General features: G+C 41.6%; 1 protein-coding gene across 2 annotated transcripts in view; it reads right to left on the bottom strand.

Moving 5' to 3' along the window:
• plod2 (procollagen-lysine, 2-oxoglutarate 5-dioxygenase 2) overlaps positions 1 to 12,067 on the bottom strand; it is a 77,241-nt gene that overhangs the window by 32,113 nt on the left and 33,061 nt on the right. For both annotated transcript variants that reach the window (XM_079806965.1, XM_079806964.1), the window contains exons 5-7: positions 7,437 to 7,549; positions 7,160 to 7,223; positions 4,909 to 5,006 (exon numbers count right to left, since the gene is read on the bottom strand). In XM_079806965.1, coding sequence (XP_079663091.1) covers positions 4,909 to 5,006; positions 7,160 to 7,223; positions 7,437 to 7,549 — 275 coding nt within the window. The remainder of the gene's footprint in view (positions 1 to 4,908; positions 5,007 to 7,159; positions 7,224 to 7,436; positions 7,550 to 12,067) is intronic.

Genomic DNA, 12,067 nt, shown 5'->3' with positions numbered 1-12,067 from the left:
AAGGACGCATACTTCCATGTCTCCATCCTTCCACAACACAGGAAGTTCCTGAGGTTCGCTTTCGGGGGCAAAGCGTACCAGTATCGGGTTCTTCCATTTGGTCTAGCTCTCTCACCCCGCACGTTCACGAAATGCGTAGATGCAGCTCTGGCCCCGCTCAGGCTGCAGGGCATACGCATTCTGAACTATATAGACAACTGGCTGATTCTGGCACAGTCGCAGGAGATGGCGGTTCGGCATCGAGATGTCGTCCTCGCGCATATTCAAAAGTTGGGGTTGAGACTGAACGCGAAGAAGAGTGTGCTTCCTCCAGTACAGAGGACCACTTTTCTAGGCGTGGTTTGGGATTCTGTAGCAATGCGGGCAGTGCTTTCACCCACGCGCATTGCTGCGATTCTGTCAGCTATAAAGAGAGTCAAACTAGGCCAGTCATTCACTGTCAAGCAGTTTCAAAAGTTGCTGGGGTTATTGGCAGCGGCGTCCAACGTGATTCCTTTTGGCCTGCTGTACATGAGGCCCTTACAGTGGTGGCTCAGGACCAGAGGGTTTTCCCCGAGGGGGAACCCTTTTCGTATGATCAAGATCACGCGGCGGTGTCTCCGCGCCTTGGTCATATGGAAGAAAGCCTGGTTCCTGTCCCAGGGTCCGGTGTTGGGGGCACTATGTCGTCGAGTCACCCTGACGACAGATGCCTCTCTCACGGGCTGGGGAGCGGTAATGGAAGGCCGCTCAGCTCAGGGTCTGTGGGGGGACCATCATCTTTCGTGGCACATCAACTGCCTGGAGATGATGGCAGTCTTCAATGCTTTGAAGTTCTTCCTCCCGGACCTGAGGGGCCATCATGTGTTGGTCCGTACGGACAACACATCGGTGGTTTCCTATGTAAATCGTCAGGGGGGTCTGCGTTCGCGCCCACTATGCAAACTAGCGCACCAGATCCTCCTGTGGTCTCTGGGGAAGTTACTCTCCTTGAGAGCAATCTTTATCCCGGGGGCCCAGAATATTGGAGCGGACATCCTGTCAAGACAGGGGCTGAGGCCAGGGGAATGGAGACTTCACCCCGAGGTGGTGAAGCTCATTTGGGAGATTTACGGCCAGGCGGAAGTGGATCTGTTTGCGTCTCAGAATACGACGCACTGTCCACTCTGGTTCTCGTTGACACATCCAGCTCCTCTGGGACTGGATGCCATGGTACAGACGTGGCCGAGGCGGCGTCTGTACGCATTTCCCCCAGTTGTTCTGCTCCAGGGAGTTCTGGAGAAAGTTCGCCGGGAGGGGATAAGTCTACTGCTAGTAGCTCCTTACTGGCCGAGCCGGATTTGGTTCTCGAACCTTGTAACACTGCTCGATGGCTCACCTTGGAAGATTCCGATAAGGAGGGATCTTCTATCTCAGGCGGAGGGCTCAATATTTCACCCCCGCCCAGAAATGTGGAACCTATGGGTTTGGCCGCTGAGGGGGCTGAGCTCATAGAGTCTGGTCTCTCTACTGAGGTAGTGGAGACCATTCTTAGCTCCAGAGCTCCATCCACGAGGAGACTATATGCCCTGAAGTGGAGGTTGTTCACTTCTTGGTGTCAAGAACGACATTTAGATCCAGTCAACTGCCCTGTTGGTTCAGTGCTAGATTTTTTACAAGAGCGATTCTCCTCTGGGTTGACCCCTGCTACACTAAAGGTGTATGTTTCATCTATTTCTGCTTACCATGCCCATGTGGATGGTATTACTGTGGGGAGAGACCCGTTGGTAACTCGTTTCCTTCGTGGCACTAAGAGGCTGAGGCCTGCGGTGCGCACTAGAGTTCCTACTTGGGATTTGGCTATAGTGTTGGAAGGTTTATCTGCGGCTCCGTTCGAGCCACTTAACATCATCTCAGAAAAGTTTCTGACTCTGAAAACCATCTTCCTTCTTGCCATCTCTTCTATTAAGAGAGTAGGAGACCTTCAGGCCTTATCAATATCCCCTTCGTGCTTGGAGTTTGCACCAGGGATGGTTAAAGCTTTCCTTTACCCTAGATTAGGGTATGTTCCGAAGGTGTTAACCAATGTTCCACGGCCTATAGTGCTGCAGGCTCTCTGTCCTCCTCCATTTGTTAATCCAGACCAGGAAAGATTGAACCTTATATGTCCAGTGCGAGCACTGGATGCTTATGTCCACAGAGCTGCCCTGTGGAGGAAAGCGGATCAATTGTTTGTTTGTTTTGGACCTCAGAACAGGGGTCTCCCTGCGTCCAAACATACAATGAGCAAGTGGATAGTCGAGGCTATCTCACTGTCTTATGGGTCTTCTGATCAGCAGTGTCCCTTAGCTGTCAAAGCCCACTCTACTAGGAGTATGGCGGCCTCTAAGGCCTTAGTATCGGGGGTTTCCCTCAAAGAAGTCTGCGATGCGGCTGGTTGGTCCTCGCCTCTTACGTTTGTGAGATACTATGATCTTGACCTGGAATGTGCTCCAGGTTCTTCAGTGCTCCTGTCTTGAATGTGCCACAGTTTCACACGACAGGCATTTGGTATTATGGCGTTTTGGTATTTCGTTCCCAAAGCTGTCCCTAGTGGACGCAGTGTGAAGTTCCCTCGAAAGGGAACGTCTCAGGTTATGACTATAACCATAGTTCCCTGAGAAGGGAACGAAACACTGCGTCCCTTTGCCATACTCCCTGCATCCCTGTGATCCCTTGCTTCGGCAGTTTAGCTGAAGTGCGATCGGACCGGATGTATATTTATCCTTTCCTGGACGTGACGTCACCCGCCCGTGACGCTCACTCTCGCCATTGGCTGAGTTGACATACGTGCATCAGACGCTATCACGCTGTGGGCGTTCCCAAAGCTGTCCCTAGTGGACGCAGTGTTTCGTTCCCTTCTCAGGGAACTATGGTTATAGTCATAACCTGAGACGTTTTAGTTCCCTAGAACACAAACTCGTATTCCTTGTTAATTTGTTCACTGGCTGCTGGATACAGATTTTGGCAGGACAACTGCGCACACTCTTGACATGCTGCTTTCGATTACAGGAAGTTAGAATGTAATAATAAGGAGGGGATCTTCAATTCAGTCCAGCCTCAACCACATTACAGATGGTATCCAGATGCAGTCTTTCTAATTCGTCCCATGTCAGATAGTTTTAGATAATTTAACATTTATAGTTGACTGCTGAGACAGGCAACCCCTTGGAGACGCAGGTCATGACCTCTAGTGCTGTGAGGTCAAGCGTTTAAACATTACTGACAGAATAGGTGTTCCTCACTGATTCCAAATGAAGAGAGGCTATAAACCAAGCCGCTGGCTTAACATTCTGGTTGTAAGCTACTACTGTGTATCCTCAAGCCTTGTTACTTTTATTGGACTTGTTTGAGTATTTACGAGAACATCTGTATTCCTCAGGACATGTTAAAGACACTGGAGATCCAAGAGTTCATCAGGGACGGACACAGGGCAGCTTGAATGAATCAAAGAGCATAGGGGTGAGCTCTGGATGGTTGATTATTCATTGCAAACAGCACAGATGGTTGGGTATTAGGAGAAGATGACTCCACACAGCTCTGTGTTTGTGTAATCTGTCACTGAAGTGCAGCAGGAAAAGCTCTACGGTTTGAGATTACATTATCACCCAGGCATCCTGCTAAAATGTCAAACTCTACAGCTAGGCTGAGAGAGTTGGGCAATGACTGCAATATTTCGGCCAAAGGACTGTCTAGTATTTAGTGACTAACTACAATTACAGTAAGAGGCATCAATTTGAATACAACCCATGTAGTGTTCTACTGGAAAATATTATCCGTTTCGAGAAACATGAACAGGGCTTGACAGTAACACCCAGCATCCCACCAATGTAAGTGCAATGTAGTGTTGTCAAAAAATGTAGATTTTTTCAAAACATATCGATACTGAAATACTGTATCTGAAACACTTCCCATACTCATTTTCCATGCAGAATTATTAGGCACGTTGATTTTCTGATCATATTTTTTTCCAGGCACATTTGACCAATTCCAAACCACATTAATCTTAATAACTACTATTCATTTCGTATTTAATCATTTATAAGTGATATATAATTGTTCATGAAGGCTGGAAATGAAAAACACCTTATATTCAGTTGTGCAGAATTATTAGGCAAGTTTTCTTTTACAGATAAAATGAGCTCAAAAAGAGATTTAACTCTGAAAAGTCAAAACGTATTAAATGCCCATGAGAAGGATACAAAACTAGACATTGCAGTTAAGGCATGACCATTGTACAGTGAAATTAGGTCAGCAGGGTCAGACAAAAACAGGTGGTGAAGAAAAGACACATGTTAATCGCAGTCTTTTGCCGTCTTTTCTTCACCACCTGTTTTTGTCTTACCCTGCTGATCCAATGAGCATTTCACTGTCCAATGGTCATGCCTTCACTGCAATGTCTAGTATTGCATCGTCCTCATGGGCATTTAATAAATTTTGACTTTTCAGTCCGAGTTAAATGTCTTTTTCGGCTCATTTTATCTTTAAAAGAAAACATGCTTTTAAAGAAAATGTGCTTTTGCTCTGGGTGAATATTGTTGGAGCAAAAAAGTAAATTTCAAGCCCTGAAATAGGAAAAGGTAAATGAAAGATTTTGCTGTTTAAATTAAAGCAACTGCAGAAGGTGCAACTTAAATGGTCAGAAAATTCTGACATGCGAATATGTGAGCTCTGCACACGGGCAAACACTTGTTTTACCAACAATATCCATGACTATTAATAAGACATTTTGTTTTGAAGGTAAAATTGCCACAGTTTCAACAACACTTCTAGTGACAAGCCCATTAAACCTACGTTCAGAACACTTCCAAGGCCTCAATATCTGTTAGAATCTGTGCATGAACAGAAAACTGCAGGTATTTTGATCCAGGTCTACTTTCTGCACTGTTTGCATTATTCATTGACATTTACCTTGGTGTTCACATTTCCATGGATAACCGCTGGCAAACTGTTGTAGACAGTGTTCCTCATTCGCACACGGTCTGTCCCAAACTTCAGGAGAACTTCATCTAAATGTAAAAAATGGATATTACATTTTTTACATTCCGTAAGTCCATGGAATTCTTTTGTGTGTTTTATTGTCCAGCAGGCAGAAATTGTAAGTCTGGGCATTGAGACTAGATATAGTACACCTCTTCTCATGTAGGCCAGTAGGCCATAGTCTCAATTTGATTTGTCTTTAGAACAAAAGGTGTGAGATGAGTTAGACTTATGGATTTGTTCAAATCCCGATATGAGCAGTAGTATTAGTGACGCTTGCCTTAAAGGGATGGTTCACCCAAAAATAAAAATTCTGTCATCATTTACTCACCCTCAAGTTGTTCCAAACCTGTATGAGTTTCTTTGTTCTCCTGAACACAAAAGAAAATATTTTGAAGAATTAGCAGATCAAGCAGATAGAGCAACCATTGACTACCATAGTATTTTTTCCCCTACTATGGTAGTCAATGGTTGCTCTATCTTCTTTTGTGTTCAGCAGAACAAAGAAACTCATACAGGTATGGAACAACTTGAGGGTGAGTAAATGATGACAGAAATTCTGATGTGGAAATGTACTATTTTTTCTGAGCCATTTAGAATCATTCAAATTCCAGTAATGACGTGGCTAGACCTTGAAAAGAGTATAATTGTTGAGAAATTGTATGTACGAAAGGGAGCGCAGCCTTACGAACTCCTTGTGAGACTTGAAGCTGATGAAACTGCAAACTATTCTTCAGTATTTTTTTTCTTTAACTAATTGCACTCCTGGTCTTTATTCTTCACAACTGGTCTTGGGTCATAACCTGTTATACCCCCTACACAATAATGAGCCGTATTCTAATGTAGAACCTGGAATAGCGTAGGAGAATGACGTTGAAGAAAAGAGATTGTCGAATGAAGTTGTTATTTTTGTTGTTGTCGGTGTATGAATGAGTGTGTGAATGGGTGAATGTGAGGCAAAATGTAAAGCGCTTTGGATGGCCGTAGGTCTGTTAAAAGCGCTATATAAATGCAGTCCATTTACCATTTACCATTCATTTAATTAATGACAGATTTGTATTTTTGGGTGAACTAACACTTTAAAGGATTAGTTCACTTCAAAATGAAAATGTCATGATATTTAACTCACCCCCATCTCATCCAAGATGTTCATGTCTTTCTTTCTTCAGTTGAAAAGAAATTAAGTATTTTGAGGAAAACATTCCAGGATTTTTCTCCCCATCATAGACTTCCATGGCAACCAAAATGTTGAAGGTTCAAATCAATGCAGTTTCAAAGGGCTTCAGAGACTCTGCGTGATCCTGGATGAGGAATAGGGTTTTATCTAGCGAAATGATCAATCATTTAAAATCAATAAAAAATTCAAATCAATATACTTTTTAACCTAAATTGCTCATCTTGCGCTGCTCTGCGGCTCACCAAGGATTGCGCAATCACGTCGGAAAGGTCACGCTAGACGTAGGTATAAGTTCCGCCCCAAGCAAACGTGCAAGGACTAATACAAACGCCCTTTACCAAAAAACACTCCATCTTCAACTCCAGAATCATCCAACATCGTTGTTTTACCTTTTGTTTTTTGCTAAAGGGCGTTCGTTTTAGTCTTCGCATGTGCGCTTTGTAAACACGGGGCGGTACTTCTGCCTACGTCTACCGTGACCTTTACGACGTGATTGCGCAATCCTTGGCACGTCGCAGAGCAGCGCAAGATAAGCAATTTAGGTCAAAAAGTATATACAATTTTTTTTTTTTTAATGACTGATCGTTTCGCTAGATAAGACCATATTCCTCATCTGGGATTGCGCAGAGCCTCTGAAGCCCTTCGAAGCCCTTTGAAACTGCATTGATTTGGACCTTCAACATTTTGGTTGCCATGGAAGTCTATGATGGGGAGAAAAATCCTGGAATGTTTTCCTCAAAAAACTTTTTATCGACTAAGAAAGAAAGACATGAACATCTTGGATGAGATTGGGGTGAGTAAAATATCAGGAAATTTTCATTTTGAAGAGAAGAGAACTAATCCTTTAAGTCCTTCAAAGAGATCGCCATGAACTAATAGGACGACCAAAATAGTTTTCATGCAAATTCTAAATCTATCTTTGGCAACCCTTTATTCATCAGCTATGTGTGATGCAATACATTAAACAAAATAATTGTGTTTACACTGCATCTTGGATTGACTCACCCACTGCTCCATTCAAATTTTGGAAGATCTCGCACTTGTGGTCCAGGGTCATATTAAGCCTTTCCTAAAATAAAGAAGAGAACACACTTGAGTTAGTGTAAAAGTGACCATGTGACCTTTGTCCTTGTGTAAACTGTTTATAGTTTCGTATTTTCAACCAGTTTGTTTTCTTTTGAGTGGAATGATATGTTTTCAAGCGTTTTATAAGTGCATGTGGTCAAGTTACAAGCACATTTGTGTACTCGCAGAGTGCCTTAAGGTTTGCTTCTTCACTGACCCGCTGGAGTGGATCCACGTAGATCTTTGTGTAGAATAGCTGATCATCATCGTTATCATGAAGGTCCCACTGGTTCATTATCTTCTGTATGTATGGAGCATAGCCAATAAAGCCTGTGAAAGACATCACATTGGTCTTTTTATGGACTGTCTGTGTTGTAAACAAAAGTATAGGATGTAAAAGATATGCGTGAAGCGTTGACATTATGGGATGTCTGGACACAACAGTTCCAATTTCAATTACATCTTCTCTGAGAATCTTAAACCTCACTCCCAATTCTGGTGCGGTTCCTCAAACCCTCAAAACAGTGGGAAGTCTGGCAGAAGCATCTGACCAACAAGCAACAAGTGTTGTGTGGCCACGTCTAACCTCAGATGGCAAAGACTTTCTACATAAACTCAATATGGAGGACTGTGATCAGCATATGTGCTGGCTCTCTGTGTTTCTATATTAACCTGGGTATGGATTTCTCATCATTTTCTTGAAGCTCTAACCACAGTTGAAAATTGTAGGGCTTGGTTCTCACATTGGCCTCTGTGCAGTTTTAGATACCATCATTCCACAGGAATTAGGAACTATTTTAAGGTACCGCCCTGGACATTTTTAATTCCTAATAAACTTTGTCTATAGCCTACATTCATAGACTGATCTGAAAACCATTTAAAACACATCAAATCGTTTCCAGTGGCTTTAGTAGGAATCTGTACAAATTTGTTCAGAAGGCACCATCACATCTCAAAGGATTTTACTGGAAATCAAGACCTTGAGATCTTTCAGTGAATTATCAATCCACTAAAATCCACAAGAAGATAAACAAGGCAAGTTTTCAAGCAAATATGATTTACATGTCAGTTCATTCACTAAATTAGCAGATAGTCTTAGTCTGAAGGCGGTCACCTCAGATGTGGTGACATGAATCTTGTTTTATTACAGTGCAATAAAGTAAAACCCTTGACATAATGCCCAGGTTCGAAAGCAATCGCTGAAGCCAGATGTAATGCATTATGACATGTGGTTTTAATCTAGAATCCAGAATGTTTTTTTTCCCACAGATCAAATCAACTCTACCTTCAAGAAGCTTGAATTTGGGCAACATAAGGGATGATCAGAAAGAGACGAGCTGTGCCATGCAGTCTTTCTTATGTCCACAAACACACTGGTCAACATGACATTTCTGGTCCAACTGAAACAAAACAGTAGTCACCGCAATCTACGGAGCCGCCGAATGGATACAACCAACCTTCAATTTTGGATGCACAGGCAATCGAACAGGAAGTCCAACACAAACAAACTTGTCCTGTTAATGACACAGGCTCTACACCCTGACAGGACACTACACAAGACGAAGTGACCACTGCAGTCAAAGCAGTAATTGACCAGATGAAAATAGACAGAATCAGGACTACAAAGTTTAGACGAGCAATGACCACATGGTTTTTTGCGTACAGAGGGGCTGACATTACTGTTCTTCAATGGAGAAACTGAGAAAGATGGATGGACGCACACGTACACACACTCAAATGAATGCACCATTCATGAAGACCCCTGTATGAATAGTGCACTATACCTGATGGCCCTCAGGAAATTCCACAGGGTGAGTGGCCGCCGCTTGGCAGTTTACACAGAAAACACTTTCTCTATCATATTGTCCCGATAATGAAATTCCACTGTTTGTTCTTCGCTCTCTATAATCACCCTCCTTGCATTCTAAATCCTACCAGACCAAACAAACCCAAACAGAAGTGTTCGGGGCAAACTGCACTATGATGATACGGCTGGCCATGACCTCATGTGCGCAAAGTCTTCCAGTAATATGCTGCCTGAGTTGAATTCTTAAAGACTGACCTCCCAAACGCACAAGCGAAACATGCAAACATGTGTATAAATAATATGGAACTTTGAAGAATGTAAACCACAAGGTATTACAAGCTGTGAAGAACCAATAGCATGCTTACAGACTAAACAATTGTACAAATCAATTGTGCACAATCTTAACGTGCATGTGCACTTAAAGGGATTGTTCACCAAAAATGTACTCATCTTTAAGCCATCCTAGGTGTATATAATTATATTCTTTCAGATGAAAGATTGCTCTTCCAAGCTTTATAATGGTAGTGAATGGCGATCCTGATTTTGAAGTCCAAAAAAGCACATCCATCCATCATAAAAGTAATCTATACGACTCCAGGGGGTTAATAAAGCCTTTCTGTAGCAAAGCGACAGGTTTTTATAAGTAATCCAGTTTTGTAATAACCATATTTAAAACTGTATACTAGGCATGTGCCGGTATAAAATTTTCATGTTGCGATTAATTGCTGAAGCTTTTATCACGGTATACGGTATTATCACGATATTGATAAGTTAATTATAAATAAGTTTACTTATAAATAAGTTGCAAAAAAAGTGTTGTCATACTATCCATCCATCCATCATCTTCCGCTTATCCGGGGGCGGGTCGCGGGGGCAACAGTCTAAGCAGAGTTGTCATACTACAACAGGTTAAATCACTTTCTTATAACAAAAGAACCAAACATTTAAATACAATAAAGCAATACACAAAAATGTATAAAGTAAACAAATATTTAAAACAGATTAAAGTGCAAAAGAATTATAAAGAACAATAGGTATGCTGAAATGTACATTTACCTAAGATTAATACAAGCTTTAGAAGTATTTTTCATTGTCAGTTTGTTAATGAATGAACTAATGTTAAATACTGGAGCCTTGTAAAGTGTGTGATTGAACAACAGTCAGAACATATTCAAACAATATCTAGGGCATGTAATTTAGTCCAGATTAAAATATAAAATGCAAGTTTGAAAATGAATAGCCTTAAGTCTTTAAGTATTATGTATTAGGTTATGAGATGAGCGGGGAAACGGCTGCGTTTCTGCTGTTCCGTCAGCGCCCTCTGCTGTCAGAGAATGAATGTGCACTTCAGCGGGTCTCCTCATTCCGCCATGTGCTCGGCTCATGCACGGTCTATTTACATCATTGCACGTTCCTCTTGGTCTATTTACATCAGTGCGCGTTCCTCTTTGACGTGTTGTTCATTTTAAACGGTTGATGGGTAAAGTATTCTTAAAATTCATTCTAAAAATCTGAATAATTCGTAATAAATAATTATTCACGGTATTTTGAACTGCCCACGATAACAATATTGTGCATGTTCATTATTGCGGTATATCGTATTACCGTTTACCGGCACATGTCTACTGTATACAATAAAATACATAGCGACTTACGCTAAAAGACTAAAAGGGTGGTCACACTGCACTTCTCATTCCATTGACTTCCATTCAAACGCATGTGAATGCGTCTGACCGAAAAAGTTTTACATTTAGCTGCGTTCCAAAGTTCAAGTTTGGTGAACTCTGACCTGCGAATTCGCATTACGTGAAGCCGTGTGAATTACATGAACAATATTTTTGCAGTAAAGTCCAGTAGCTTGTATATATTTGACATTTTGAGTATATTACTGTGGCGAGGTGGGCGAGCGAGTGAGACTGGTGCGACATTTTGCTACAAAAAAGCTACATTTTGAACAAAAAGCTGAGAAAATCACGTTTTTGTCAAAGACTACATCCAGAACAGATTCAGAGTGATGATCAAACACAGATGGAGTAGATAGAGTCCATCAACACCCCTAATGCTTGCACAGGCCTATAGCTCGCCCTGGGTCGACATTTCATTCAGTAACATTAGGCCGTTTTAATTTATATGATGTTTAATGTTGATGATCACGTTGTTTTACATATGCATCTGCTTACATATGATCGCTTGTTTTTTTGCGACTTCTTCGACCGTGTTTTGATCTGGAGATTCTGTACTCATTCAGAAGATGTGTAATAGCGCCCCCTAGCGCATAACAGTGAAAACACTGAAACCTGGAAAATTCTGTGTTTGGCGGGGAAGCGTTTTCTCACAAATAAAGGAAAATTCTGCGTTTGGCAGGGAAAGAGTTAATTCTAAAGCCCTATTTTCAACAAGGTAATGTGAAATTCAATTTTGTTAATTCAATTCAAATATATTAATTATTTATTTTATTGTCATCTCACACATGGATCTTCATTCAATGAATTAGCATCAAACAAACAATATAATCCTTATTCTTAGTTTATTAAATGAAGAGATTGAAAAAAATGATTGCACAACCACCAAATAGGTGGCGATGTGCAATAAGTAGGTTATTTAAATCGCCATTTAACAAAATAAGAAGAATTAAGTAGAATGGCATGCTTTTTCTTAGCATCTGTTTCCATGGTAAATCATTCGTTGTTCTGTTGAGAATGTCTTGTATGTTAACCGGCTGGTTTTTGGAACCAGCATACCTCGAGTAAGCAACTGAGAGTCCAGGGTATATGTGACGGTAAGTTAACCTTACCTTTCTGGAATACCCCCTGGGCAACAAACTCAGGCTTCTTTTTTATCAAAATCTTCCGACATTTCTCGTGTTAGACTGTGTTTTGTTTTGCTCTATCCTCTGCGCTTCCTGGTTCGTCAATACGTCATGCGTCAGGTCAAGGGTTACTCTTTCGCAGTAAACCGAGCCGTCTGTCGGAAGCTAGTTATTTTAGTTTATAACGTTTCAAATATGGATAGTATAGAGTCATATACACCTAGGATGGCTT

This window comes from Gobio gobio, assembly GCF_949357685.1.
Source record: "Gobio gobio genome assembly, chromosome: 23".
Taxonomy (NCBI): domain Eukaryota; kingdom Metazoa; phylum Chordata; class Actinopteri; order Cypriniformes; family Gobionidae; genus Gobio; species Gobio gobio.
Note: the sequence above shows the minus strand (reverse complement) of the source record. Positions and strands in the feature narration are given on the sequence as shown.